At 42.7% G+C, this 24,920-nt stretch overlaps 1 protein-coding gene and 1 pseudogene across 2 annotated transcripts; one reads left to right on the top strand and one right to left on the bottom strand.

Annotated features, from left to right (window-relative positions):
* Positions 1-520: 520 nt before the first annotated feature.
* Positions 521-24,809, bottom strand: COPS7B (COP9 signalosome subunit 7B). 2 transcript variants are annotated; one of them, XM_006207891.4, is made up of 7 exons: positions 20,803-20,935; positions 18,928-19,105; positions 14,773-14,848; positions 12,399-12,487; positions 10,478-10,680; positions 8,563-8,668; positions 521-1,756 (listed from the first exon to the last, which is right to left on the bottom strand). In XM_006207891.4, the coding sequence occupies exons 2-7, from the start codon at positions 19,087-19,089 to the stop codon at positions 1,598-1,600; spliced, it is 795 nt and encodes a 264-aa protein (XP_006207953.1). In that variant the 5' UTR covers positions 19,090-19,105; positions 20,803-20,935; the 3' UTR covers positions 521-1,597. The 2 variants fall into 2 exon arrangements, with proteins under 2 accessions (XP_006207953.1, XP_006207954.1); XM_006207892.4 differs by lacking the exons at positions 18,928-19,105; positions 20,803-20,935 and adding an exon at positions 24,659-24,809.
* LOC102524804 (EKC/KEOPS complex subunit TPRKB pseudogene) lies at positions 15,992-16,537 on the top strand (annotated as a pseudogene).
* Positions 24,810-24,920: the final 111 nt, after the last annotated feature.

Raw genomic sequence — 24,920 nt, 5'->3', positions numbered from 1 at the left:
TGAGGATATGGGACGCAGGATGTGCCAAATTTATTTAACGACAGAACCCTTTCCCACAGAGCATCTATCAAATGGTTTCATGAAACATACTTTGGGAATTAAACCCTCCAGTTGGGCATAATGTTATATGGGCACATGGATCATAAAAGGGAAACAGGAATACTTTTTTAACATTCGATCAATGGTAGGCAGCTGCCGGACATTTTGGGAAAAGGAGAAATCCATTTTTTAACCATGGCACTGAAACACATTTTCCCTGAACCACCCTAAATTCCAGCCCCTCGAGATCCACCAGCTGTGCGACCCCACATTCCACAGTTACATACATTAAATCTACTTTTATTTTTTGTTCTAAAATGTGCTTTTTTTTCCCTTAATATCAGTCCAGGACCTCCACCTCCTCTTTAAAAAAAAACAAACAAAAAAACACCACCACACACACACACAGACACACACGCCATCCTCCAACCAGGTGAAAAATCCCCGGCGATTAGTCTATAACAAATATTGACACAAGGGGGAAAAAAAGCATGTTGAAATGTATTAGAATCAGAACCTGTACAAAAAAAAAATTAAAATATAACCTGAAACTGTTCAAGTTCAGAAAGGCTAGTCAAGTCCTTTTCTCTTGCCAGGAGAATGCCATCATTAGAAGGCTCTGGGTCACCAGCCAGGGAGGGTGGGAAGAAAGAAACAGAAGCAGCAACAGATCCTTCACCAGACAGACGGGCCTCGACACCACCATCCCCACCATGGATGCAGCCAGGAGGAATTAAAGATCTTGGGAGAGCAAGTGTTGGCAGACAGCCCCAGTGGGCCACTGGGGCCTTCACACCAAAACCCAGTCTGAGTAGTCAGAGGCAGCAGGAAGTGTGGCCAGCAGAGAACACCAAGCTAGAAGAAACTTCCGCCACCCAGCAGACCCATAGCCCCCTCCACTGATGCTCAGATACCAGATGTTAGTCAGCCCAGTGTTCCCAACTAATGAGGGGCTGGAGCTGGGCTTAAGAGGCTGAAAACCCGCAGGTTTAGTAAACATAGCCCAGCATCACATCCCTCCATGGCCTGATCAGAGCTGCCAACAGGGGATAAGGCAGGAGAAGGAAAACAAAGCATTTTGATACCTGGCTAAAGGGCGCCTGCACCATTGTGGGTACTGTGGTACATGGGGCTGGAGAAGGACAGCCCCCCTCACTCAGAGAGGGGCCTCCTTCACAGCCATCCCTGTGGGCCAGTTAAAGCTGCTTCCAGCTTATGACCAGCCTGACAAAATGACATGAAGCAAAAGAAAAAGTGGGAGGGAGACAAGCCCTTAGACAGAGACAAGAACCTCCTGGAGGGAAGCTGGGCAGTGTCTGGCCCTGTTGGGATGGCATCCGAAGAGCCCCTGAGTCTGAAGGGAGCAACTGGGGAAGGGCGAGTAGGTGAGGGAAGGGAGTTGACGGTTCTTCTGGAACAGTACCAATGTAGGGGAGGCGCTGGTGAGGGGACGGGCAGGTCTGGAACTCACGGAAGGTAGAAAGGGGAGGAAATAGGCCCTTGGTGTCCCCTCCCCACCTGACCCAGGCCTGGTGAGTGCCAGCTGCCCCAGCCAGCCCTAGTGGCGGCTGGAGACCAGACCTTTCACTTTGGACATCTTCTTAGTGGGCTGCCTCTGCTCAGCGTGAGGGGGACACTCTCGTTCAGCCAACTGTTGCTCCATCTCCTGAGCTGAGGAGGACGCGGTAGCTTTGAGTGTCTTCTTGATGTTGGTAACCTGGAGGGAGACAGAATTGGTGTGCTCAGCTTGTGAGCACCACAAACCCACTGAAACTTGTTCTCACTAAAATAGGGGCCACTCAGAGAAGAAGCCAGAATCCTCTGCAAGAAAATCTGAGATTATTTTCAGAAACCCAGATGAGGAGAAACAAGCAGGGGCTACTCATGGAAGATACATGGAAATGAGTCATGCGAAAAAGTGGAACTAATGCTTTCTTGGTTGAAAACAGGGAATATGCCAAGCGGCAGCAGACCATTTGGCAAAAAGGTAAAACACCGTAGGTGAAAGAAAGCTCTGGTTAAAACAGCCTTAAAAAAAGAAAAGGTGACCCAAGATGCTATACTCAGCTAATTACTGTTTCTGTATGAAATCACAAATATTTCACAAGAACTTTAAGAATACAGTTCTTGAATAAGCAACTGAGGAAAAACGTCAGCCAACTAAGTGACAAATGACCAAAAAAATGGAGTAAAAAACTGGCAAAAATGCAACCACAGTACTCAGTATATGTTTCTTCACTTAACAAAGGAGTGGGTCAAAAATATTTCAGAACTCCTGAACATTTTTCCATGTCAGAACACATATTCTCTCTAACATCTGTGTACTGTTCTACTATGACTGATCTACCACTTTTCAATTAGTTCCCAGTTTGTTTTTCACTTATGTATATGCTACTATGGACAGCCTTCCATGTTTACCTTTTGCATACTTTTGTGAATACCCATGGAGGACGTATTCCTAGAACTGAGCTTTCCACATCGCAGACTCTGCACACTTTATGCTTTGGTAACTATTGCTACATTGCCTTCTGAAAAAGGTACCAACTTGTACTTCTACTGTGTACTCCCGTGCCCGTATTTATACACATTCCCCAATAGTTCTAATGGATCTTTTATACCTTTGCCCATCAGCTTGCTGAGAGGAAGGAAAGGGGGAGAAAAGCAGAGAAGAAAACATTAGCTTTTTTTTTTTTTAATCATTAGAAGGAAGAAAGGGGAGACGGTTGGTGCAGAGTAAGGTATATGTTTGTTGGTAAGAAAGAGAAGGTGCTTCCCCTGTTTGGCGGCTTCCATGTTCCCTGGGAAGGTTTGGTTTTCCACAGAGCAAGAACGGAGTTGCCAGGGACCATGGTTCTCAACAGTCAGAACATCAGGAGCTTGAGTAAGAGGCCGTCCAAATGCAGAGATGAGAGCGACACAAAAATTAGGTTCCTGGAGATCTATCATCTGCAGAAAGATCCTGGACTAGACTGTAGGTCATTTTTCATTTTGTTTTTTGTTTTGATGTAGAAACAGCCATGACCCAAAACCACTGTCACCTTAATCAATACTATGACTTTTCTGATAGGAGCATCAACAGAGGGCTGTGGACTGGGACAGTGAACACAGAGGGCAGTCTAAGTCAAGTCCGGATTTATCCTGTGTCCTGCCAGACCAAGAAATGCTATCTCAGAACCCCAGGCATCTCACCTCCTAGAGGCTCATTGCTGCTCTGGTATCTCTTGTTGAATAGAGTCACTTGGTGAGATAGTTAATTTGGAGCAAGTGGGTAGCTAGCCACTCTCTCTTGTAAAAGAGATGTTTGTGTTTGTTTCACTTCAAGGCATAGTTTGATGGCCTTAGAGACAGATTAAGAAAGGTGATTTCTCAGTTACCACTGCTTTATAAAATAACACTCCCAGGTTTGTCCAGTTTGATATGTTTTCTAAGCATTGTAAAGAAAATTAATTAAAATCTTAAGAGGTCACAGCATGACTTAAGTTTATTTCTTTGCATATCAGTTACCTCTGACTTCTAACGTATTAAAAGATCCTGCAACCTAAAAATAAACATTAAGAAAATGGAGGGAAATAAAAAAGGAGATTCATGCCTCATATTTTCAGTACCTGGGATACACTGCCTGAGGGAATTTGTTTTTAAGGTTTCGCTTTTGAGCTGACAAAATCTTATTTAAACAAAACATTATGAAAATAACAAGTTTTCATTATAAGGCCTGTATTTCCAAAAAATGGTATCTTTCCCACTTAGCAAAACAGCTTTATTAAAAATAAATTTAAAAATATAGTTTCCTTCATTTCATCTTGGCTGCTAAACACCACTTAACCTTATTTCATCAAGTTCTTTGTGCAATCATTTTCACTAAACAATCAGCTTATACTACAAATAATTTCCGATATTGATTCTTTCATTTAATATATCTTAGATTTACTGACAGCCTCATAATCCCTACATGAATAAGAAAAAAGTATTTAATCAATTCCCAAATAACGGGTCTACTTTCAATCCCTTGCATCTGTGTTTCTGATGAATCTGTCATTACAAGCATAGCAGAAGTTAACTGGCATTTTTCTTTAGTGGCCTCAGGTGACTTGAGCCAGCTTTGGCATCAGAGTATCCATGGTGGAGCCGAGAAGCCAGTTCCTGCCTGCCAGCCCAAGGAGCAGACTCTGTCCTGTGGCACATTCACCACACACAGGCCACTCACCAAGAAACTGTTCCCTGTCGGCCTCTCAACAGCCAATCAGCTCAACTGGCCCCAACTCTTTTGCTGTATATACTCTTCCCCCACCCAAAGTTCAGCACTTCCCGTTTCAGATCCTTTATAATAACATGAAATCACAGGCTCTCACCCTAGTTCCCGAGAAAACCTGCTCTTCACCCTTCTCCATCCACAGAAGGACCTAACTGTGCTCTCTTCCTATCTAAACCATCACTCCGCAAAATGGTAAGGCAGCCTCCCCATCTCAGTGACTCAATTCTATTTAAAAGCCTTTGATTCAGGATCCTGTCAAAAGCTTTTAACCAAATAAACAGAAGCAAAGACACTGCTCCACGGCTCCACTCAAATGCCTATTTACCTTCTCAAGCAGTTTTTCTTATAGAAACTACCTCCTGACAAGCTATTATTTGGGGTGCTCAGTGATCATGTCATGCCAGAAGAAGAAATGAGACTTACCCCAAGGAAAAACCTGGGCTGTTCACCATTTCTGAAATGCCACTCAAGATCCTGTCCCTTCCTTCCTGCTCCACAGCACGTGCCCTCCACTGGAACCACACTGGTGCAGGCCTCATCCTCAGAAGCACTCCATTGGTTCTGCCTTGATGCCTTTCCTGCACCCCGTTCCAGCCTGGCGAGCTTCCTCCTTTGCTAGCCGCCTCTGACCCTACCTCTTCCTCAAACCCACCCTGACCACTCTAGCCAACACTGACCTGCCTCCCTAAGCTACATCGCCTGGCAGCACCTCTCACTCTTGGATGGACAGCTTCCTCTGTGTTGTGTCTCCTCTGTTTCAGGGGTTCACATCTAGCTTCCAGTAAGACTACGTACTGACAAAGTTAAGTCCTCCTCACTTGGGTAAACAAACCATAGAGAAAAAGAGGGGTTCTTGGGCAAGTGTCTCTTAGCCTAAGAAATGAGGCCTTTTATCCTTAACAAGGCCTCAGCCTGGATGGGGGTGACGCAGCTCCTATCACACTGGGGCCTATCACAGATAAGCTTTGCTCAAGTCAGTCTGATTGTTAGTATTTTAAAAACACGGAACTCACAAAGGAGACTGCTGAGCCAGTGACAGACTCTCAGAGCTGAGGGACAGGTAAGAGTCCTAGCTTTCTGTAATAGCCTCACGGGTCTGAAAGTAGACAGCTCCTTCTGGGATCCAAGAGTGGCTAGCCAGGTAGGCCTACCAACGAAACCCACAGAACACATCTGAGAAGTCTAACTCCTCTTTCTCAGAGCTGCCCTTTAAATGATGACTAGTATCCCACAGACTTGTCTTCTTTGGCCTAAATGTCCCTAATCTTTTCTAATTTTCTTCCTTGAGTGGACTGGCTTGCAGGCCATCCCCATCCTATTACCCCAGGTGACCTAGAGTTTGTCACACCCCTCAAATTACGGGCCTTAGGAATTTCCAGATGGGCCTGCACCTGCTAACAAAGTCACAGCCTAGCTCTATCAGAGACCTTAAATATTCAGGCAAGAGGAGAGAAAAGTGTCCCAGGGTAGGAAAACTTCTTTCAGCTGTGGGGCAGAGCAAAGGTAGACAAGAGGTAGAGTGCAGAGTCAGAAAAGTGCTCCAGAGAAAAGGAGATCAGGGAGATGGAGAGAACAACCCTCCAGAAGGCATGAGAAGCACACTGCTGGTGCGCTCTAACAGCCAACAGGCTCGAGATCTGTCATTAACAACCCCTGGGGGATTTTCTACATAAAGAAAAACAGAGTTTACTGTGTCCAATTATGCTCTATTACCTACAAGACTAGAACACAGCCTACCTTGTAAATGTAGCACGTGCTATATATTGTCATTCCAGAGAACATCAGGCATAAGCACATTCAAATAGAAAGAGAAATACTCTCCAAAACCGAATGTAAATAAGGTGCTTGGTGGAGGTAATCATTACCTCCCCTCCAGAGTGTTTGCTCAGAGATAATGAAACAGCTCATAATGTTACTGTTCTATCTCCTCCAGGTATGCTGGAATTGTAGCTAATTAGTTTGTGTTATTTCTGTGAAAGGCTAAGAGGACAGAATATTCTTAGGCAGTTTGTGATGGGGCTGACTTCATTAAGAAAGGAAGGCTCTTAAAGCTAATACTCACCAGAAGATAGCTGCTGTTATAAGATTTTGGAGGGAAAAAAACATCAAGTTTTCCCCTCTGAGAATAAGCAATCTAATTTAAGGACAAATAAAGAAAAAATCAACTCAGCTGAGAAAATGACTACAAAAGTTAGGTTACAAGTAACAGAAGCATAAATCCAAGCAGAATAGAACAGAATTACAACTTTAGTCATGGTAGATTTTTCTTTTCAAGTTAACAGATATTTAGTCAGCACCCTCTCACTAAATGTGCCTTCAGCTGGGGGACAATCAGTATCCTACCCATAGCAGATCATGCATTTGTGAATGGAAAAACTGTCAAGACTCTGGGCTTTGACCATTATCCCACTCTTCTCATACTTGTCTGTTCCAGGTTTCCTAGAAGATTATTAAGTCAGTAGATTGTTCTAATTGGGAGTGGAGGTGGCCTCGGTGGGTTTCCTCAAATTTCTCTCAAACTTAATCAAATCACTACTGCCACCTGGTGGCAGCATTGGGCTCTGCCAGCAGGGGCAGCCGGTGCTGTGTTTTCCTATAGTGAGCAAGTCCCTGTGTGCTGGCTCGCTCTCTTGTTTAATAACCATAATTCAAGGAGCCCACACTGTTGTAAAAGTATTGGTTGTGCCTCAACATTAGGCAGTGCCTTCTTTCATCAAATGCCATTTGTCACGAAAACAAACCTGAGCCATTCAAAATTCTAAAACCAGTATCATTTATTCAATTTTGCTAACAACCGCAATCCAATCCCACCACCTACCACACAATTAGCAACTGTCCAGGCACAATCAGGCTCTTCCCGGGGTACCAACTAGGTTAAAGATGGTCTGTTTCACATGGGCTATCCCAGGGCAGGTAGGCGTGTTTAGCTTCCAAACCTCATTTGTTTCCAGGGTTTGATTTAAAGAGAATAATCAGTGAAGAAGAGAGTGGTTACCCCTTCCTACTTTGCTCAGATATCAATCCCAGGTCAGAGAAGAGACCACAGGGTTCAAGCAGGGGATTACACAGCTCACTAGAGAAGCAGCAGGCTTAACTGTATCTGTCTCTGACTAATGCTAAATTATAGTTCACACTTCTTTGGCTAGAAGATTAAAAATTAACAATAGATCAAACATTCACAGAGTAGGTATGTATATGTATATAGGGGTGTGTGTGTTTCTGAAATAAATTCACTCTAGTTCATGAAAACCAGGGTTCAGCAGCCCACTGACACTTGGAGGGTGTGCCTGAAATATACAACAGTCATTTGAGCACCTGTTATGTGTTAGACATGGGACAAGGAGCTGACCTTACCAAGGCCAGGTTTTATTTTAAATGAGACACAGGTTTTATTTTTTAGGAGTACACACAACAGAGTAGGGGAAATCTTCAAATTCCAAAAATCCTCCTTTGGTAGGCACAACTACTTATTTCTTACGTTCCTTGGCTGTTACTCAATCTCTTGAACAGCTGACATAAAATTCATTAAATACCATTAATGCTTCAAGCTCTATCACTCTAGAAAAGGACTTTCAATGCCAAAATTCTGATCTCAAGGGCTCCATACAAATCAGGAGATGGCTCGACAGGTATCCAGGCTATATGCTCACAAACACCCACTAATCAAAGGCTGGAGCCTGTGTCTCTCCCAGAGGCTAAAACTGTTCTGAACAACCAAGTGTCTACCACCACAATCACACTTCTACCTTCACTTGCATTTTACCAACCAAATTTTTTCCCTTTCTTCTTTCTTTAGTATGAAACATATCATGCATTTTAAAAGATTACAACATTTTACAACAGTTTAGAGAAGAATAAAATGAACACTGTGCATCTACCACACAGCTTAAGAAGCAGCAGTACCAGGGCCTTGAAGCCCCATGTGTCCCTGCCCAACTACATCCCTCCCTCTGCCTGGCCTGGTAACCACCATCCCTCCACTCATCTTTAAGACTCATCCCCAGACTTGTTTCTTTTGCTCTACAGCTGCAAAGTGCATGTGTACTGAGGAATTATAAGGCCTTGTGCTCTAAGCCCGCTCACCCTCTGGTGACCAGGAATCAGAAAGGAGACAGAGAGCACCAAGAGCAGGGCCCATGTCACTCATCTCTACCCCAGTCCTGCCCAGGGCCTGTTTGTGAGTGACCTCTGGTTTAATCTACAGCAAGAGTCACAAGACAAAGGAACAAACAGGGATATGCTGGAGTGGGGACAAACGTTCCCTTCCTTACCTCTGCCTCTACCTGCTGCTGAGTCCGGCTGTGGTTCTCCTTGTACTGGTTGGCTCTCAGAACTTGCTGCTCGATGCCCAGCAGGACTGCTTCGCAGCCGTCACACCTATAAAGGAGATAACCACCAGCTCTGAGCTGCAGAAAGGTCTGGGAGCTCTTCTCCGGCCTCTGAAATCTCCCTCCCTGACTCCTTAACAGACACCGCATGTAACCCTCCATCTGCCAAGGCTCTTGCCCCTTCACTCCTTCCAAAAGACAAGTGTTTCTGCATACATAGCATGGAGCATTGGAAACAAACATGGAGGATGAGGAGTGGTTTTACAGCTTTAATTTCCAACCTTCACATCCCATGGGAAAGCTTCACTGGCTGTGCAATTAAAGGAGTTAGGAGCGACGTTAACAGGCGGCACTGATTAATCTACTTCCCTGTGCAGAAAAAAGTATTTTCTCAAAGCATCCTATTTTGAAGATTGCCCTTTATCTGAGAAGTGTGTTACTTCCTAATTCATTATTTCATGTTCCCACTTTTTATTTTGAAACTCTTAAAACCTAAAAAAAAAATTAATAGTACAAGAAATAGCCACATACCCCCACACTTCAGAGTCAACAGCTGTGAACACTTTGCCATATTTGTGATAGCACTCTACATACCAATTTTGTTTCAAATCTAACTTCAATGTCTAAGACAAGTTGTAAAAATTTGTACTACTAAACATCCTAGAATGGGGGTTAGGATTGCCCCACTGGGTGCAAACACACTGAAACCAAACTACAGAGGTGAAAACTGTGTCAGCCACCTCAAAAACAGAATAAGACAGCCAACTTTAGTGGGATTGGAAACCTAGATTTTGTATGCCAGACCATTTTCACGCTAGGGGTATTTTCTAAGATTATTTCCCGTTTATTCTGATTTAACAGTTTTACAATCTTTTGAAAGTTCCTGCCTGTGTCAGACGTTGTAAAGGGAAGGTGTCTGGGGTCACACTTGGGACAGAACTTGGGATAAAGGGTGGGCAGTACATGCCCTGGGGTCCAATAGTAGCCGAAGTGACAGAAATGCAGGGGCTTTTGGACATCCCTGGATATACACTTCTTGAGGCTAAGCCAGAGAGTCAGTCTGTTTTAAAGAAAACAATTTCCTTACTCCTCTGTACAAAGTCTGCCTGCCCTGCCTCATGACTTCCAATATGCCACGTGCCCACCTGGGAACATACTCTCCTCACCTCCAATGATACTCCAACTCTGGCCCTCCTTCAAAACTCAGCTAAAACCTCTTTAACTAAGTCCATCTAGCTTTCTAAGTCCCAAATCATTTGAATAACTCCTTGAAGGATGTGCCACAGCTCTTGCAAACATCAAATTACATTTAAATAGAGTATATGCAAATATCCCACTTCCTTTTATATTCCAGAATATGGTTATCAAATATTCTGTGTTTGAGTCTCTGTTCCAACTTAGAATAACCTATTCCTTTGTGTTCAGTATCCCTCACAATGTTTTACGAACACCAGCCCAATGTTACTGACACTGAACATGGGTTCTCTTATCCAAAGAATCTTTACAAAACTAACTTCTTGAGCTTGGTCAAACTCTGAGGGTGAGTTTGCAAAGTGCAAAGTCAGTATCACACAGTGAGGCTTCAAAGGCTCCACCTGCCAACCCTGGGCATTTTACGACATGCTACTAAACAGACCCCAACCATACAGGACAAGAACTATTTTACAACCAAGACACTAGGAAGCCTGAAGCGATTTCTGCTGTCATACAGCTGTAGTCACAAATGCAGCCCCTCTTTGTAGCTTAACTGTCTCAAGGCCCCAGCTCCAGGCAGCCCTACATGATACCTGGAGACCACATTTCCCCAAACAGAGGCACAAAGGGCATGCTAGATATCCTCTCCTTCTTTGAGCCTCACCATTCATGCAAGGTCTTGACAATATTATTGATATCTTTCTTTCGGATGTCACGGCCAATGCAGAAATCCACTTCGAGCAGCTGGTTTCGCTGGTCCAGCTTGCCCTGAATGATATCGGTGTAGACAGCCTCGATGATAAGGTCTTCCAGTTCCCGGAGATTCCGCATCTCCAGGTCCTTCAGCAGCACGGAGTAGGGAATACACTGCAGATAAGGCCATATGATATTTATAAAAACCACTGGCAAACATTAAAGAAAATGCAGGTATTACCAGATAAACAACAGCTGCCTCAGAGCTTTGGGAAATGGGGTATAGTGGTAATTATTAACATCTATGGCAACAAGAGATGAATAAATGAGCTGTGAGACCTGTGAGATCCAAACAAGACCCACAGCATCTAGGCATGTGTTCTCCTCAGTCCTCCACCCCCGGACTTCGCCCAGCTTCCAGCTTTCATGCTCTGAAGTATGCTCTTAGAGATCCCAAAGACTCTTTACAGAGGAGAAAGGGAAATACTCAGTATACGGCACTCTGCTGCCTTCTGGAAGCTTGTAGAATTTGCATAAATGCCAGATCATCACAAAACTGCAAACAATCTCAGACACCGAGAGACAAACTGGCTGTGTGCCCAGCACAGAACAATTACAAAAACTTACAGGCTAACACATCCACCCATAGGTGGTCAATAGGTAGTACTGGCTCAGAGGTCATCCTGAAATTTACATATGTTTTCTCTGTCTCTTAAAACCAATGTCAGTTCCCCAACAGTGGTCCTTTATTAGGCTGTACCAACATTCTGTATGACTCCAAGACAAGTGGATATCTAAGTATCCAGTTTTCTGCAAATCCTCTGACACATCACTATTAGTTTGCAAATTAACACAGCAATCAAATCTGCAGAAACAGACAGGAGGAAGATGTATGCGGAGAAGAGGGCAAACATTAGAGGGGGTTTTCTGACTAAAGATCTGAAATTCAGGGGTGGTACATGTGCTTACAATGACAGGTTGCAGAAATAAGGGAAAAGGCAGTCCTACTCTTCGCTACACTTGAGAGGTCCATGACAAGGACAAAAAAAGGTCAGATTCTCATTTCCTAACAAAATAGGCCTCCCACCCGAAATGCCAAGCTGAGAAATAGAAATTTATTATGAGACCATGTAAAATGATTTCAGCCACTGAAATAGCAATCCAAGAACAAGTATACATCTCTCAGACTCAATCAGAGAGGGGAAATGCAAAAAGCAAACTGTTTCAAAGGCACAGACCCACAAAAACTTAAGACATTTAAGCTGGGATTGGCCAAAATCAACTATAAATTAATCGAACCTGTATCATCTTTGTTAATGGCTATGAGCAGCTGGTTGCACGTCTTCTAAATCGAGTGGGGCAGAGAACTCAGACATACAGTGGAGTGGTATCTTCTAGAAGGTTAGGGTCAAAAGTTAGCATATAAAACAAAAATCCCAATTAGTATAATTAACCTTGAAAATCCCTAGAGGAAGGCAGCATATTAAAAATCTACCTTAGTTTTTCCTCCAGCACTGGCACAGTTCACTGTGCTCTGAGTAACTGAAGTGGTTAGCTTGCCTTGATATGCCTTGCTGTTTGAAAAATCTGTTTCTTGAAACAGCAGTCTCCTTTAAGCATTACAAAATGCTCACACCACGTGACATACCACAGCATGTCAAAACTGAGACCTGCTGATTCACTACCACTCCTGGACACTTTTCCTAAATCGAATGGTGAGTAATTGCCTACACTGTTTTAACTGTTATCTTTTTCTCTTTTGTCCTTTGCCAGGCAAATTCTATACATTTATGATGTGACTCTGTTGTGTGTAGCTGGGACTTCCCACACTGATGCCAACGAGACACCTGCCTCAAGATGAAGAGGAAAACAGGAAAGGGTTCAAGCCATACCTTCATCCTTGACGCCAAGCTCACGATGGTGAGGTGTTTCAGCTTGTTCTGCTGAGCTGTGCTCAGTTCTGGCAGGCTCTCCTTGTTCGCTGCTCAGTCCCACCCACCACAAAAATCAAGACACAAAATAAAATTAGGATTTCTTTATGGAATAAGTACACCAACTCCCCACATCAAACCTACTACTGAATCACTGTCATGACTCTGCACTTATTTGTTAAGCAAATGTTCCATGAGCACCTCCTGTCTTCTCTGAAATATCATGTGCTTCCAAAGAAGAAAAAACTGAATCTCTACACATAAGGAGCTTAGTCTACTGAGAAGTCACGTATGAATGCACAAAATGATATGACAATTATCTTAAAGGAATACTATTTGTGCCCTTTGTGACATTCAATCAAGTTCAACATGTCTTCACTGAGCATCTGTTATGTGCTATGCCCTGTCTTAAGGGATTCAGGGGAATCAAGGATAAATAAGATGGGCCTTGTCAGGGCACTCCACAACTCCAGGAGCACCAACTACCACCCAGAGTTGTGTAACTCAAAGACCTTAGACTTGTCCTCGGTCTTACCATTAGATGTTTCAACAGCTACAAATGCAAGACACAATCACCAAAAGAAAGGTATAAATTACCAGAAGAGAGCCAAAGGGTTAAGAGGAGGGGAGAGGCAGAACGGAAAAAAGAGAGAGAGAAAGAGAGAGCGAGAGCAAGAGAGTACGCAAGTGAGTGAAATCACACTGGGGAGACACGGGAGAGAAAAAGAAAGAATGGTGGAATTTGAGATGTTCCCTGAAGGATGGGCAAAAGTTTAGTAATAACAGTAATGATAACAACAGCACTGGCAGCAGCCACTGGTGACATATAAGACAAGCTTTACTTGGTGTAAGTGCAAACACAAATCCATAAATGAGCACACACATCCACTTAATCCTCACAGCAACACCACAAGATGGATTCCAGATATGTCTTCAATTCCTTATCCATAACCCTGGATTCCAAAAAAGGTGAATCCAAACTAACATTTTTTCCCTTGAGCACAGTGCTGAGATTCATCTGGTGGCAACTCATTTAAATTGAGTTACGCTTTTTATCCCATTTGTTGCAAATATTCATTTGTTTTGCTGCAAAACTATGAACGTGTTAGACTACCAGTGTTGCCCACATCGCTCAAGTGCGTTACATAAAAAAGTATATGCATCATATTACCTTTTTAAAGTCCCCAAAACTCTAAATTCTGAAACATCCAGCCCAAGGAGTGCAAGTAAGGGACTGCGGATCTTTCTATTACTCCCATTTTAGAGATAAGGAGATTGAGGTACAAAAGATTATTTAATTTGCCAAAGGACACACGCCTAGTGGAAATGGAAATAGAATATAATGCAAGAATCCTGGTTTCAAAGTCTGCTAAATGCTGCTCTTAAGAGAGGATGGAAACAAAGAATACAAAGCAAAGGTCAGAAAAAGCTGGAAAGTGGCAAACCATCCAGTCTGACAGCAGCACAAAGTAGAAGTGACCAGGGAGAAAGAAAGTGAGAAAAAAGGGGAAGTCAGGGATATAGTAGGGAAGACCCTGAGTCATACCACTAATATAAACTGCCAGGCCTATGTCATACCACTAAAATAAACTGGGGAAGCCAGACAGAAATGGCTTGGGTGGAAGGTAAGTTAGTGTCTGGACAAGCACACACCTCATTCCTGATATTTAAGATTCTAATTTACGATGATTCAAATGATTTACAAAAGAGAATGGGGTAAGTAGATTATGGAGTATTAGATTATGAAATATTAAAAGTGACTACAACGACTTAAAACATGGATAAATGCCTATGAGATAAGTGAAAAAAGCAAGATATAAAATTGTATACACAATCTAATATCACGAACTACATATCAGAAGGTACAAGCACAAGGGGGAAAACTCCAGCACCATAATGCTGACAGTAGTTTAATGGTGGTACAACTATGAGTAACTTTTTCCCCCTATTTTCCAAACTTTCTTCAATATGGTGATAGTATTTAGATAATATTTAAAATGCTTAAATACTTTACAAGTGGGTATTCTAACGTTTCACAACACTCCAAATGTTCTACAAACACCAGTCCTCAAGAATCTCATCTGGAAAATAAACAAGGGCTATATTTATGGATGAGCATAAACATAGCCCCCACATATCCACTGGGAAATACAAGGTGAGAAGGGAAAGTCCTCATGTGAGGTCACCTACAGGACACAGTAAAATGGGAAACAGCCAGGTTAAAAAGTTCCCACCCTTTGTTTTGTATCCCAGACCTCAGTGATCCTCATGAAGACAACACATCCAAACAGAGCAACATAATTAAGAAGACTTTGGAGGATCTTAACCAACTCACCTATGTAATCTGGGTATGTTCCATAGGCAAACAGGTTCAGCAACTGCAAATAAGCAGCATTAGTTCCTTCTGCAAGCTGAGAAGAAAAAAAAAACAGTTCACAGATCAAGCTATTTATAATCACTGCAGTGTTCAAGCAGAGGACAGATGACCATGTGCCACGGTTTTGTACTGTTTTATTGCTTGGTCCCTGAGGTCCCTTCCAACTCTTTGACTCTTTGAAGAAAAATAAATAAGGTTATTAAGGCCCCAAATTTAATTTTTCTCCCTCAGGAATCCATGTTTTACACTCCACACAGCATGCCCAAGAACTACTTTTGTCACACACACACAGATGCGCACACACACAAAGCAGAAAGCACAGGGAGCAGTTCATCTTTTCTCAGGATTCCCTTGCCGTCAAAACGAAGACTGGATCAGCCTGTCTACACAACAGCTTGGGAGGTACAGCACAAGCCACTAACAATCCAAACCGAATAAAGTATAGGGTTGGCTCCAAGTTTCAGGACTGCAAGTGGACTGTGAATTCTGGAGATTAGCACAGCGTTAAGGTGTGACAAAAGAGCCCAATTGGGGCAGGAAACCAGGATATCAGTCAGCACCAAACAAAATTACGTATTCCTCACTAATGCTAATGGCAAAGAGCCACCTGTAGAAGAAAAATGAAAGAGATACTATTCTACCAGGAACTGCTCTCCTCTGCTCTGCTGCCAGTTACCATAACTGGGTGCTTCCCTTACAAATATGCACCTGTTACTCTTGCAATTTACCAAACTCAGGAAAGTCTGAACAGGAATACCCAAGTGGTATTCTGTGGACACCAATAATACTACTACTCAATTTTTACCATCTTATAAAAAAAGGTTCTAAAAACTGTATAATTTCAGACCACTGAAAGGCTACTAGTTTATTCCCAGATCACATATGGAAAAAAACTGTGGGAGGATAAAGGCGATTTGCTAAGCACTCCAATGAGAACTCTGGCATCCTAATACCCAGTCTAACTTCTCAGGTTATCAAAAACCTCCTGAAGTCCTGAATTAGAAGTGGAAGAGATCATCAAATCTAGCCGCCACTTTTCAGACAGACAATTACAAAACTAGCTATAAAAGACTATTTTCTCTAGAGCAGACACTCCCAAGTTTCTCCCACTGGCTTAAATCAACAAGTTCTTTCTGAGAGGACGCGACGTGAGTCGCGACGGTGAATCCTGCTTACCTAGGAAATGCAGCTAACACATCAGCTGGACCTATTTCCTGAATATAGAGTGACCCTTCTGTTATTTAAAGATGTAAAAAAATGCTGGAGACTTGAGGAAAAAGGCCATGGAAGGTGCAATTGATGGCTCATTAATAAACCCTACAGTGATTGTGGATTCATTTCAGATACTTGTGGAGCAAACAAAGCAGTTCACCTCTACAAACTGAGAAGAATGAAGACAAGAACTCTATCTACTGAAATTATTTTCAATCTTTCCCCAACTAACAATATTTCAGAGGCTTTGAAGAAATTTGGTATCTCAGCAAATGACACTTCAATTCTAATTACTTATATTGAAGAGGGAGAAAAACAAATAAACCAAGAAGACCTAATATCTCAGGTGGAAGGTCATCAAGTTTCTCTAGAATATCTACCTGAAATAACAAATATTACAGAAGTGAAAAAGATATATAAACTATCTTCACAAGAAGAAAATATTGGGACATTATTGGATGGTATCATTTGTAGAATGTCAACAAAAGATGTTTTATGAAATGAAAAATATTAATAGTTTTCAGCATTTATTAAAAACATTGGTTATTTTTTCCAAATTTAAAAAAAAAAAGTTCTTTCTGGCTTTAATTTTCATCTACCTCCTCTTACCCAAACTTCCATATAAAACAACCACTTTGGTAGAGGAAGGTATAGCTCAGTGGTAACTTGCATGCTTAGCATGTACAAGGTCCCGGGTTCAATCCCCAGTACCTCGGTCAAAAAAAGAAATCTAATTACCCCACACATACAAAAAATTTTTTTTAATTTAAAAACAAAAACAAAAACAAAAAACCACTTGGCATATTCATTCAGGCTTTTCATGAACCTGAAGGAACATATTACCCCTTTGTCATCACTTCTTTTGAAAAATGATGAGCTATCAAGCCATGAAAAGACATGGAGGAAATTTAAATGCAATATTACTAAGTGAAAGAAGCAAATCTGAATGGTTACATATGTTTGATTCCAACTATATGACATTCTGGAAAATTTTAAACTATGAAGACAGTAAAAAGATCAGTGGTTGCCAGGGATTAGAAGGGAGAGAGGGATAAACAGGTAGAACACAAAGAATTTTTAGGGCAGTATAATACTCTATATGATATTTACACAGCAGATATATGTCATTATACATCTGTCTGAACCCAAAGACTGTACAACACCAAGTGTGAACCCTAATGTAAACAATGGTCTTTGGGTGATAATGACGTGTCCGGGTAGGTATCACACTGGTGGGGGATATTGGTAATGGGGGAGGCTATGCATGGGGTACATTAGAACTCTCTGTACCTTCGTCTCAACTTTATTGTGAATCTAAAACTGCTCTAAAAAAAAGTCTATTAAAAAAACAAAAAACTCAGTTTTCTTAAGTTTTCCTCAAGGGACTCCTTTTCTATTCTCTGGTAAATTAAATTTTTACTGAAAGCTTACTGTGTGTCAGGCTACACAATACGCTCTAAGGAAACAACTGTGAGCACACAGACTTTACCCTCATGGAGCTTACAGTCTAGCAAGCCAGCCTACCATTAAATAAAAATTCACAATTGAAAAATAGAAGTGGGTCTTTGTGTTTCTAGCTGTTGCAGGGAAAGGAAATGATGCAGCAATGGATATCATGAGGAACTACCCAAGTTTCCTGATCAAGAGGAATAAGCTAGGGTGAAAGGGTATAGCTCCGTGGTAGAGTGCACTTAGCCTACACAAGGTCCTGGGTTCAATCCCTAGTACCGCCATTGAATAAATAAATAAATAAACCAAATTACCACTCTCCCCTCCCCCCAAAAAGAATAATAAGCAGATATACAGCAGCCAGCCAGCCAGTAACTTGAAGACACACAACTCCTTTTGCTACAACAGGCTGATCCAAGGCAAGGCTGTGGGCATGGAGCCGGCAGCCAATGGCAAAGGTGTCCTCGTGGTCATAAACTGAAGAACTAGCCAGCAAAAGCCAGTCACCTCCTATGTGTGGACCACCATCAACAAGAATGCCTGGGACACCCTCAACAGCATCGTGCACATGAACAAGGGCCGCCCAGACCTGCACACGGCTACCATCAGCAGAGCTGGCAGCCATCCACAGAGCTGGCACCATCCTAGGCAGCCAGAAAGCAGCTGTGATGGTGAAGAGGAAGTTAACCTACCCCACCAAGAGCTCCTGAGCACAACTCCCAAAGTAATAAAGATGTCAGCAGACTTCTCAATCTATGTAAAAATACTAATCAATAAATATAAAACTATCTAAAGCGGGAAGTAGATGGTTAAAAGCATATGCTGCTTTACATCTCTGTTCCACCTGGTTATTTTTCACCAGATCTTCTCATTTTTAAGGCACAACAACCAAAAGTGATACTCAAGGTTTTAATAACAACCACCACACAAGCAAACAAAGTAAAAAGGACTAATTCCAAGCTTTTCATGTCATATTTTTTTTAACACATCTACTTTATAATTGCCCTTTTCACGGGAACAATACACTCTTTATTCACAATCATCTCATGTTCAATAGCAATCATTTTCTGCTGTGTATGTACCTGATCAATCTTCATTGTCTATATTCGCACTAGAGGTTTTATGCCCCTAAGAATGACTAAAACTACCTTTGCTAAACATCAGTCCACACTTCTAGTCTACTTTTTCAATTTATCAGGTTCAATTGGATATTCCCCTATCTTTCAAGTTATTAGCAGCCTAACTTAAATTGACCCCAAATTCACATGAAAATATTGACCAGAAGGAGGCCAGGACATCATCCTTGCTCTCTTATCCTGCCCCATTAATTCTCATTCCTCTCTCAACAGAGCACCTCACAGATCCACAGCTTCAGCACTGAAATTCTTCGCAAATATGGAGAATCACAGGAAGGTTTAGAACAAATACAGAGAAATTGTAAACTTCTCTTACCTCCTGCACATTGGCCAGCTCCAGCAGTTCTCCAAAGACATATACCCCAGGAGCCTCCAAAACTTGACTTATGAGAGCAGTGAGGGCTGAGCCACTGGTACCTTTGGCTAGTAAAATAAACTGTTCCAGGAGGTTACTTGAAGGTTTCTGTTCACCTGCCATTCTCTGACCTTGAGATCTGTCCGAAAGAAAAGTGTTTCATTCTTCCTTCTTCTTTGCAAAATCTACGTTTATTCAATGTTGGATCAGACATCAGAATACTTTAATTTTATAGTATTCAATAAGAAAAAACAGGTCCTGAGTCCAGATCTCACTTTGTGAAATGGGTAGGGTTCAACCTGTAGTTAAAGGGATTTTGTCCTTATTCTGACATTTGAAACACATTTAGTAAAAGCCACTTCATCTCCACCTGGCCCTTACCCAAAGGCAGCACCTTTTAAGCCCTTAAACCTAACCAGAACCTAAAGAAACACACAGAAGTATCTCAGTTGTTGTTTTATATCCATTCATTTTTAGACTCTGGTTGAGAAGCAGAGAATCTTGCCCATACACAGAGGCAGCAGAGGTAAGCAAAACAAATCTGTCACAGCTTCCAGTATGTCATCAGAATCCCACCTACAGCCAAATACAGATAAGGAAAGATACGAAAAGCAGATGTCCCATTTAATGAAAAAAGTCATTGACAGAATATAAAAAGGGGGAAATCATCTTGATAGATAAGAGGCAACATGTTCAAACTAAGAAAATACATGCATACATGCTGTGTAAGTCCATGAGGAAAATCCCTTTATTTGGCCTCCTATTGATATGTAACATTTACCAAACGTGACTTCAGAATTTGTATGAAACCTCAAGAAAACAATTTTAAAAAATCTAAGAAATCAATGAAGATATAATGTTGCCATCCTTAAGACATTAGGACAGGAGGGTCCCCCAACTGTATAATCTACTTACTACAAACTGAGTGTGTGTGAATACACATACTGCGTATCTACTCTACAGGAGTCTTGCATAAGGAAAGATTACTTCTCCAAGAATAATATATACCAAGCAGTGTGACAAAATGAAGGAGAAAGGGTATAGTACAGTGAAAAAGAGAACACATCAAAGAAGGATAGTTTGATGCAAGAGAAACTAAGTTTTCCTGTAGAAGTAGATACAAACAGCAGCAGCCCTTTCACAGTATTACAGAAACAAGTATGTTGCCTCACCCAGGGTTACCTAAGAAGGTCTTGTCGGAAACAAAAAAAAAAATGAAGTGCGAGGGAATAAAGGTTGGTGAGGGAACAGGAAACTGGAGGGAGAACGGGAGAGAATAGGAGGGAGATGTGGAGGGGAGGTGATGGTTAGGAGAGGAGAAACAAAAACCTCCTTTCAAAGTGGACATTTGTGAAGACACTGAATGGAAGGGCCTGGTGATAGAGAAGAGGTAGAAAAATGGACAGAAACTTAGGTCCCTCAAAAAAATCTTGGCCAAAAGAGCAAAGCCAGTGGGGGCAGAGGTAAGGAAGCGCTGATAATCGCTTTCTTCTGGAGTGGGAGGGCCTGAAAAGGCGGCTAGGAACTCAGGGGAGATGAATTCCCGTCGTGGCGGGCGCTATTTTGACGGATAGCAGAGGGTCAAAGAGGCAGCCTTAGGGGGTGGGAAAGAGAGAGCAGTTGCGGTGCGGCAGCTGAGGGTCGCAGACTGGGGTGAGCTTCAGACTGGGTGGCGTGTTACAGGCAGGGCCGCGGGTGCAGAGTAAGGAGCCGCGGGGAGCGCTCCCGGAGCGGGGGCGGGGCAGTGTGACCGCGAGCTTTTCCCACGGCTGGCGCTAAGCCTGACGGCCCAGATGAGCCAGGCGCGCCGGGCTCCGCCCTCTCGCCAGCCCCTACCTGTCCTCGCCGCCTCTCTGTCCTCTTGGTCGCTGACTTGGCCTCCCGGCGCCTGCCCGCAGGTTGTCAAGCGTCCATGATCTGCCGGGCGTCCGACGCTTTTCTGTCTCCGCCAACCCGTTGCCCTTGCGGCTCCCCCGGAAGCCTCCCGCCGCTGCACTCGAGTTCCGCCCACACTAGGTTCCCCCTGCGGCGTTCGCAGCCTCAAACCTTCAGCGCGCCCCGGCCAGGGAAAGGGGGTCCGAGCCGGGTGGGGGTCCTAAGGAGAGGAATGCAACCTAGGCATTACTGGGCCCCAAACCATCGCTATTACCATACTGGGCCCTAAAACCGCCTCTTTGGCCCAGCTTTACCCCTCAGAAGTTCCCTATAGCGACTGTGTCTACCCAGGGGGGTACAGAGACAATAAGCAGTAAAAACTACCATTTTTTGAGCGTTCTTCCATGTGCCGGGTGCTGTACATTGTCTTGTTGAATTCTCATAGTAACTCTATGGCCTGTAATATTATTCCCATTTTTCAAGTGAGATAACTAAGCCTAAAAATCCAAAAGCCAGTAAAGGTCAAAGTCTCCTTTGTAACCCAGGCTATCTGAAACCAAAGACCATGTTCTTCACCTCTAATCAGAAAAGGTTTTAAAATAAGCAAAAGATGGGTTGAGACAACAATGGTTCTGTGACGAAAATGACATTCACGGCATTGCATTTGGTACTTACCAACTCCCCTGGGAGACAGTAAGAATGTTACATAACTGAACACTTAAACTGGTCCCTTTAAACTATACATCACAGACTTTCAGGTCTTGAAGATGAGAATAAGAGGCCTGTTTACGTTTTGTGCATTTGAATGCAGAAATCAATCAGACAGATGCAAAGGAGCCTAGCAACAACTAACTCATTTATTTAAAAAATTTCTTTGCACCTATTATATTCTAGAAGGTTATAAGAAGAAAAGACAAGGTTCTTGCCCTAAAAAAGCTTCAATGTTTTAAGTGCCATGAGAGACAGATGATAACACTTTGGAACCACAGAAGAGAACGTGCTGGGGAAGAGAAAATGGGCATCTTATGGGCAAAGGGGGTAAGTAAAAGAGGTCAATGACCATAGTCACAGAGGTTTGCACTGTGCAGTATATACTGATGCATAAAAGAAACCCATGACTGGGACCCAGGGTTCACAGGTGAGAAATGGAGGCTACAGAGTAGAAGTAAGGTCATCGAGGTTCTTGGAAACCACATTCAAGGCACTATACCCAGTAAAAACCTAAATACTGCTAAGTTCCTACCTAGGAAAGCTCAGAGCTCCTGGGAGAGACAGGCCTGTCCGGCTATTACAGACCATGCCATAGGCAGCCCAAGGGTACAGATGAGGCTCTCCTCACTGTACCCGGAGGAGAGGTGATTTAAGGCAGGATTCTGGAGGAAATGATACTTGAGTTAAGCCTGGAACAATGAGCAAGCAAATCAGAAAGAGTATAAGCCATGTTAAAGAGTTTTTGTTTTATCTTAAGGGCACTGGGGAGCTATTTAGGGTTTCTTGTTTTTTTAGCTGTGGAGAGGTCTGAATAATTGCCATTTTGGACACTAGCTGTTATAGGAATGGATTGGATATGGAGGGAACTAGAGGCAGGGAAATGCTTGAGGTGACTGATGTATTCCATTAAAGAGACTGTGAGATCTTAAAGAAAAGTAGTGGCAGTTGGGCATAAAATCAGAAGGGACAGTGTTGGAGACATTTAGACCATAGTCTCTATCAGACCTGGTGACCAGTTGAATGCAGGGATAGGGAAAGAGGATCTCACCCAGGATTCTAGCTGGGGAGGCTAGAGCTGTCTGGAGGTGGTGTAAGTGAACAGGGCTGTGGAGGAGAAGGGGCAAACATGATGGTGGAAGGAAGACAACTAAGTTCTGTTGAGTTCCTGAACACTCTGGCTATGTCTCCATTTCCTCCACACAAGCCAGCAACTCCTCTCCTAGAAATAAGTGCACAAGCCCACGAAAAGAAACATATGAGTATTCACTGCAGCTTTTTAAATAAAAGCCCAAAACTGGTAACTGAACACTTAAATGCCCATGAATAGTAGAGTAGGCAAATAGTGCTACATACATTACAGTGGAAAACCACTCAGTTTTCAAAAAACAAGCTACTGCTACATACAACATGGATGAATCTCACAAACATACTGAGGAATGAAAAAAGCCAGACTCATACTGCGCATACTATGTGATTACATTTAAATGAAATTGAAGAACAGATAAAACTGATCTATAGTCACTGAAGTCAGAAGAGTGGCTATTGGGATGGGACGATGCGGTACTGACTGCGAAGGGACACAAGGGGTGCTGGAAATGTTCTGTATCTTCACATGTGGTCTATACATACGCTAAAACTGTGCCCTTGCTGTATGCGTTATACCTCATTAACAAAAAAACTTACAAATAAAAATTTCTAACATGGAAAAAAATCCTACTCATACCACCTCCTCCATCAAGTTTTGCCAGCTGAAATACAGCTTTCCATTGGGGCCTCTGTAGCATTTAGTGTCCTTTCTTTTGTGCCATTTATCACAGTCCATCTTGAATTCTGGGAGTCTCTTTATTTCTCTAACTGAATGGTTATCTTCCTGGTGGCAGTGACCATTTCTTTCACCTTATACCAACAGAGAGCCTGGCAAATAGCAAAAGCTGAAAAAGGTGTTTGTTGAATTACATGGAAGGAAAAATTGGGTGGGTGCCCAGATTGGTGAAAGGGGGACAGGAAGGGGAGGGAAGGCCTAGGAAAAGACAGCAGATCTCCAAGGAAACCTTAGCTTACACTACAATTTTACCTAGTTTCTGCAACCACATTAAATGTCACCTTGAGCAGTAAAGAAAACATCAAAACACCAAGTCTTACCTAAACGGAGGATAAACAAACATTACATTCCTTCACTTGCAGGAAATCCACCAAATAAATGCCTACTTAATGTCGACTGAAGAAAAACACACAACCTAAAAGTTGAAAACTATGTTTTTATTCAGGGACCTTGCTGTGTACTGTAGCCCAGGAGATAGCCTTTCAGATAGCTTTGAGGAACTGCTCCGAAGAGGTAAAGGAGGAGCCAGGCTACATAGTTTTTGCTGGGGAAAAAAATGTAGTCAAATATCAAAAGATTACTGCTAATCACAAAAAACAGATATCTCAAATGAATGATTTTAGTGTTTATGTATGGGAAGATGCAAGAATCTAAGGGTCACTGAAATTATTCCTTACATATGTTTCTTAACTGTATAGGACAAGTATCCTGTTTTTTCCATCCTAAATTCCCCTGTGGGCCCATTTTCAGGGGCAGCTTCAGTGGCTGAGGGCTTGATGGTTGGCAACATTCCTTGTTGTTTACTGGAATGTCAAGCAATATTCATTGTTTACTAATATGGCAGGCAACATTTTTTTCTGTCCACACTAACCTCTGGATGTTTCAACCTGGGTGGGAAAACTTCACCAAGGAGAATAAGGTCGCATAGCCATGCTGCTAAAAATATCACCACCCTAGAGCCCAGACTGCAGGAGACTTAGATCCGAATTTTAACTCTGCCCCATCTTACTGTGGCCCGTGGACAATCTCTTCGCCTCTCTGGGCCTCAGTTTCCTCATAAGTAAAACAACTGGAGTTGGATTGGCAAATTCTCTGAATTCTGACTGCATTGATATTCTGAGTACACAATCCATATCTCTCCCAGTCCAACGCAGGAGCACATCAGAAACCCCTGCAAAACACGTAAAAGGCGCCCCAGAACAACAAGCACGACTTGAAGGACTCATTTTGTTATATTATCTTTCACAGTTTAATCAGTGTTTGTGTTTGTTTTTTCAGTCTTACCATGACTTGCAGGAGATTTCTGAGTTCCATGTAAATGGAAGTTACCTCTCTGTGGGCTGTCATCTTCTTTTGAGGCTGAAGAGGATCTTCCCGTCTGGTTTCAAGACTCGGGATTCAGAAAACACCAAGCCTACAAGCCGGTTTATGAATTTGCGCACGCTGCGCGGCACACTGGAATCTAAGTTACAGAGAAATAGAGTGCTGGGAATGCTGGGATTTGTAGTCCCTGGGCTTCTTGTTGCGTGCTGGGATCTGTGGTCCC

The sequence above is a fragment of the Vicugna pacos genome, chromosome 5, assembly GCF_048564905.1.
Source record: "Vicugna pacos chromosome 5, VicPac4, whole genome shotgun sequence".
Classification (NCBI taxonomy): domain Eukaryota; kingdom Metazoa; phylum Chordata; class Mammalia; order Artiodactyla; family Camelidae; genus Vicugna; species Vicugna pacos.
Note: the sequence above shows the minus strand (reverse complement) of the source record. Positions and strands in the feature narration are given on the sequence as shown.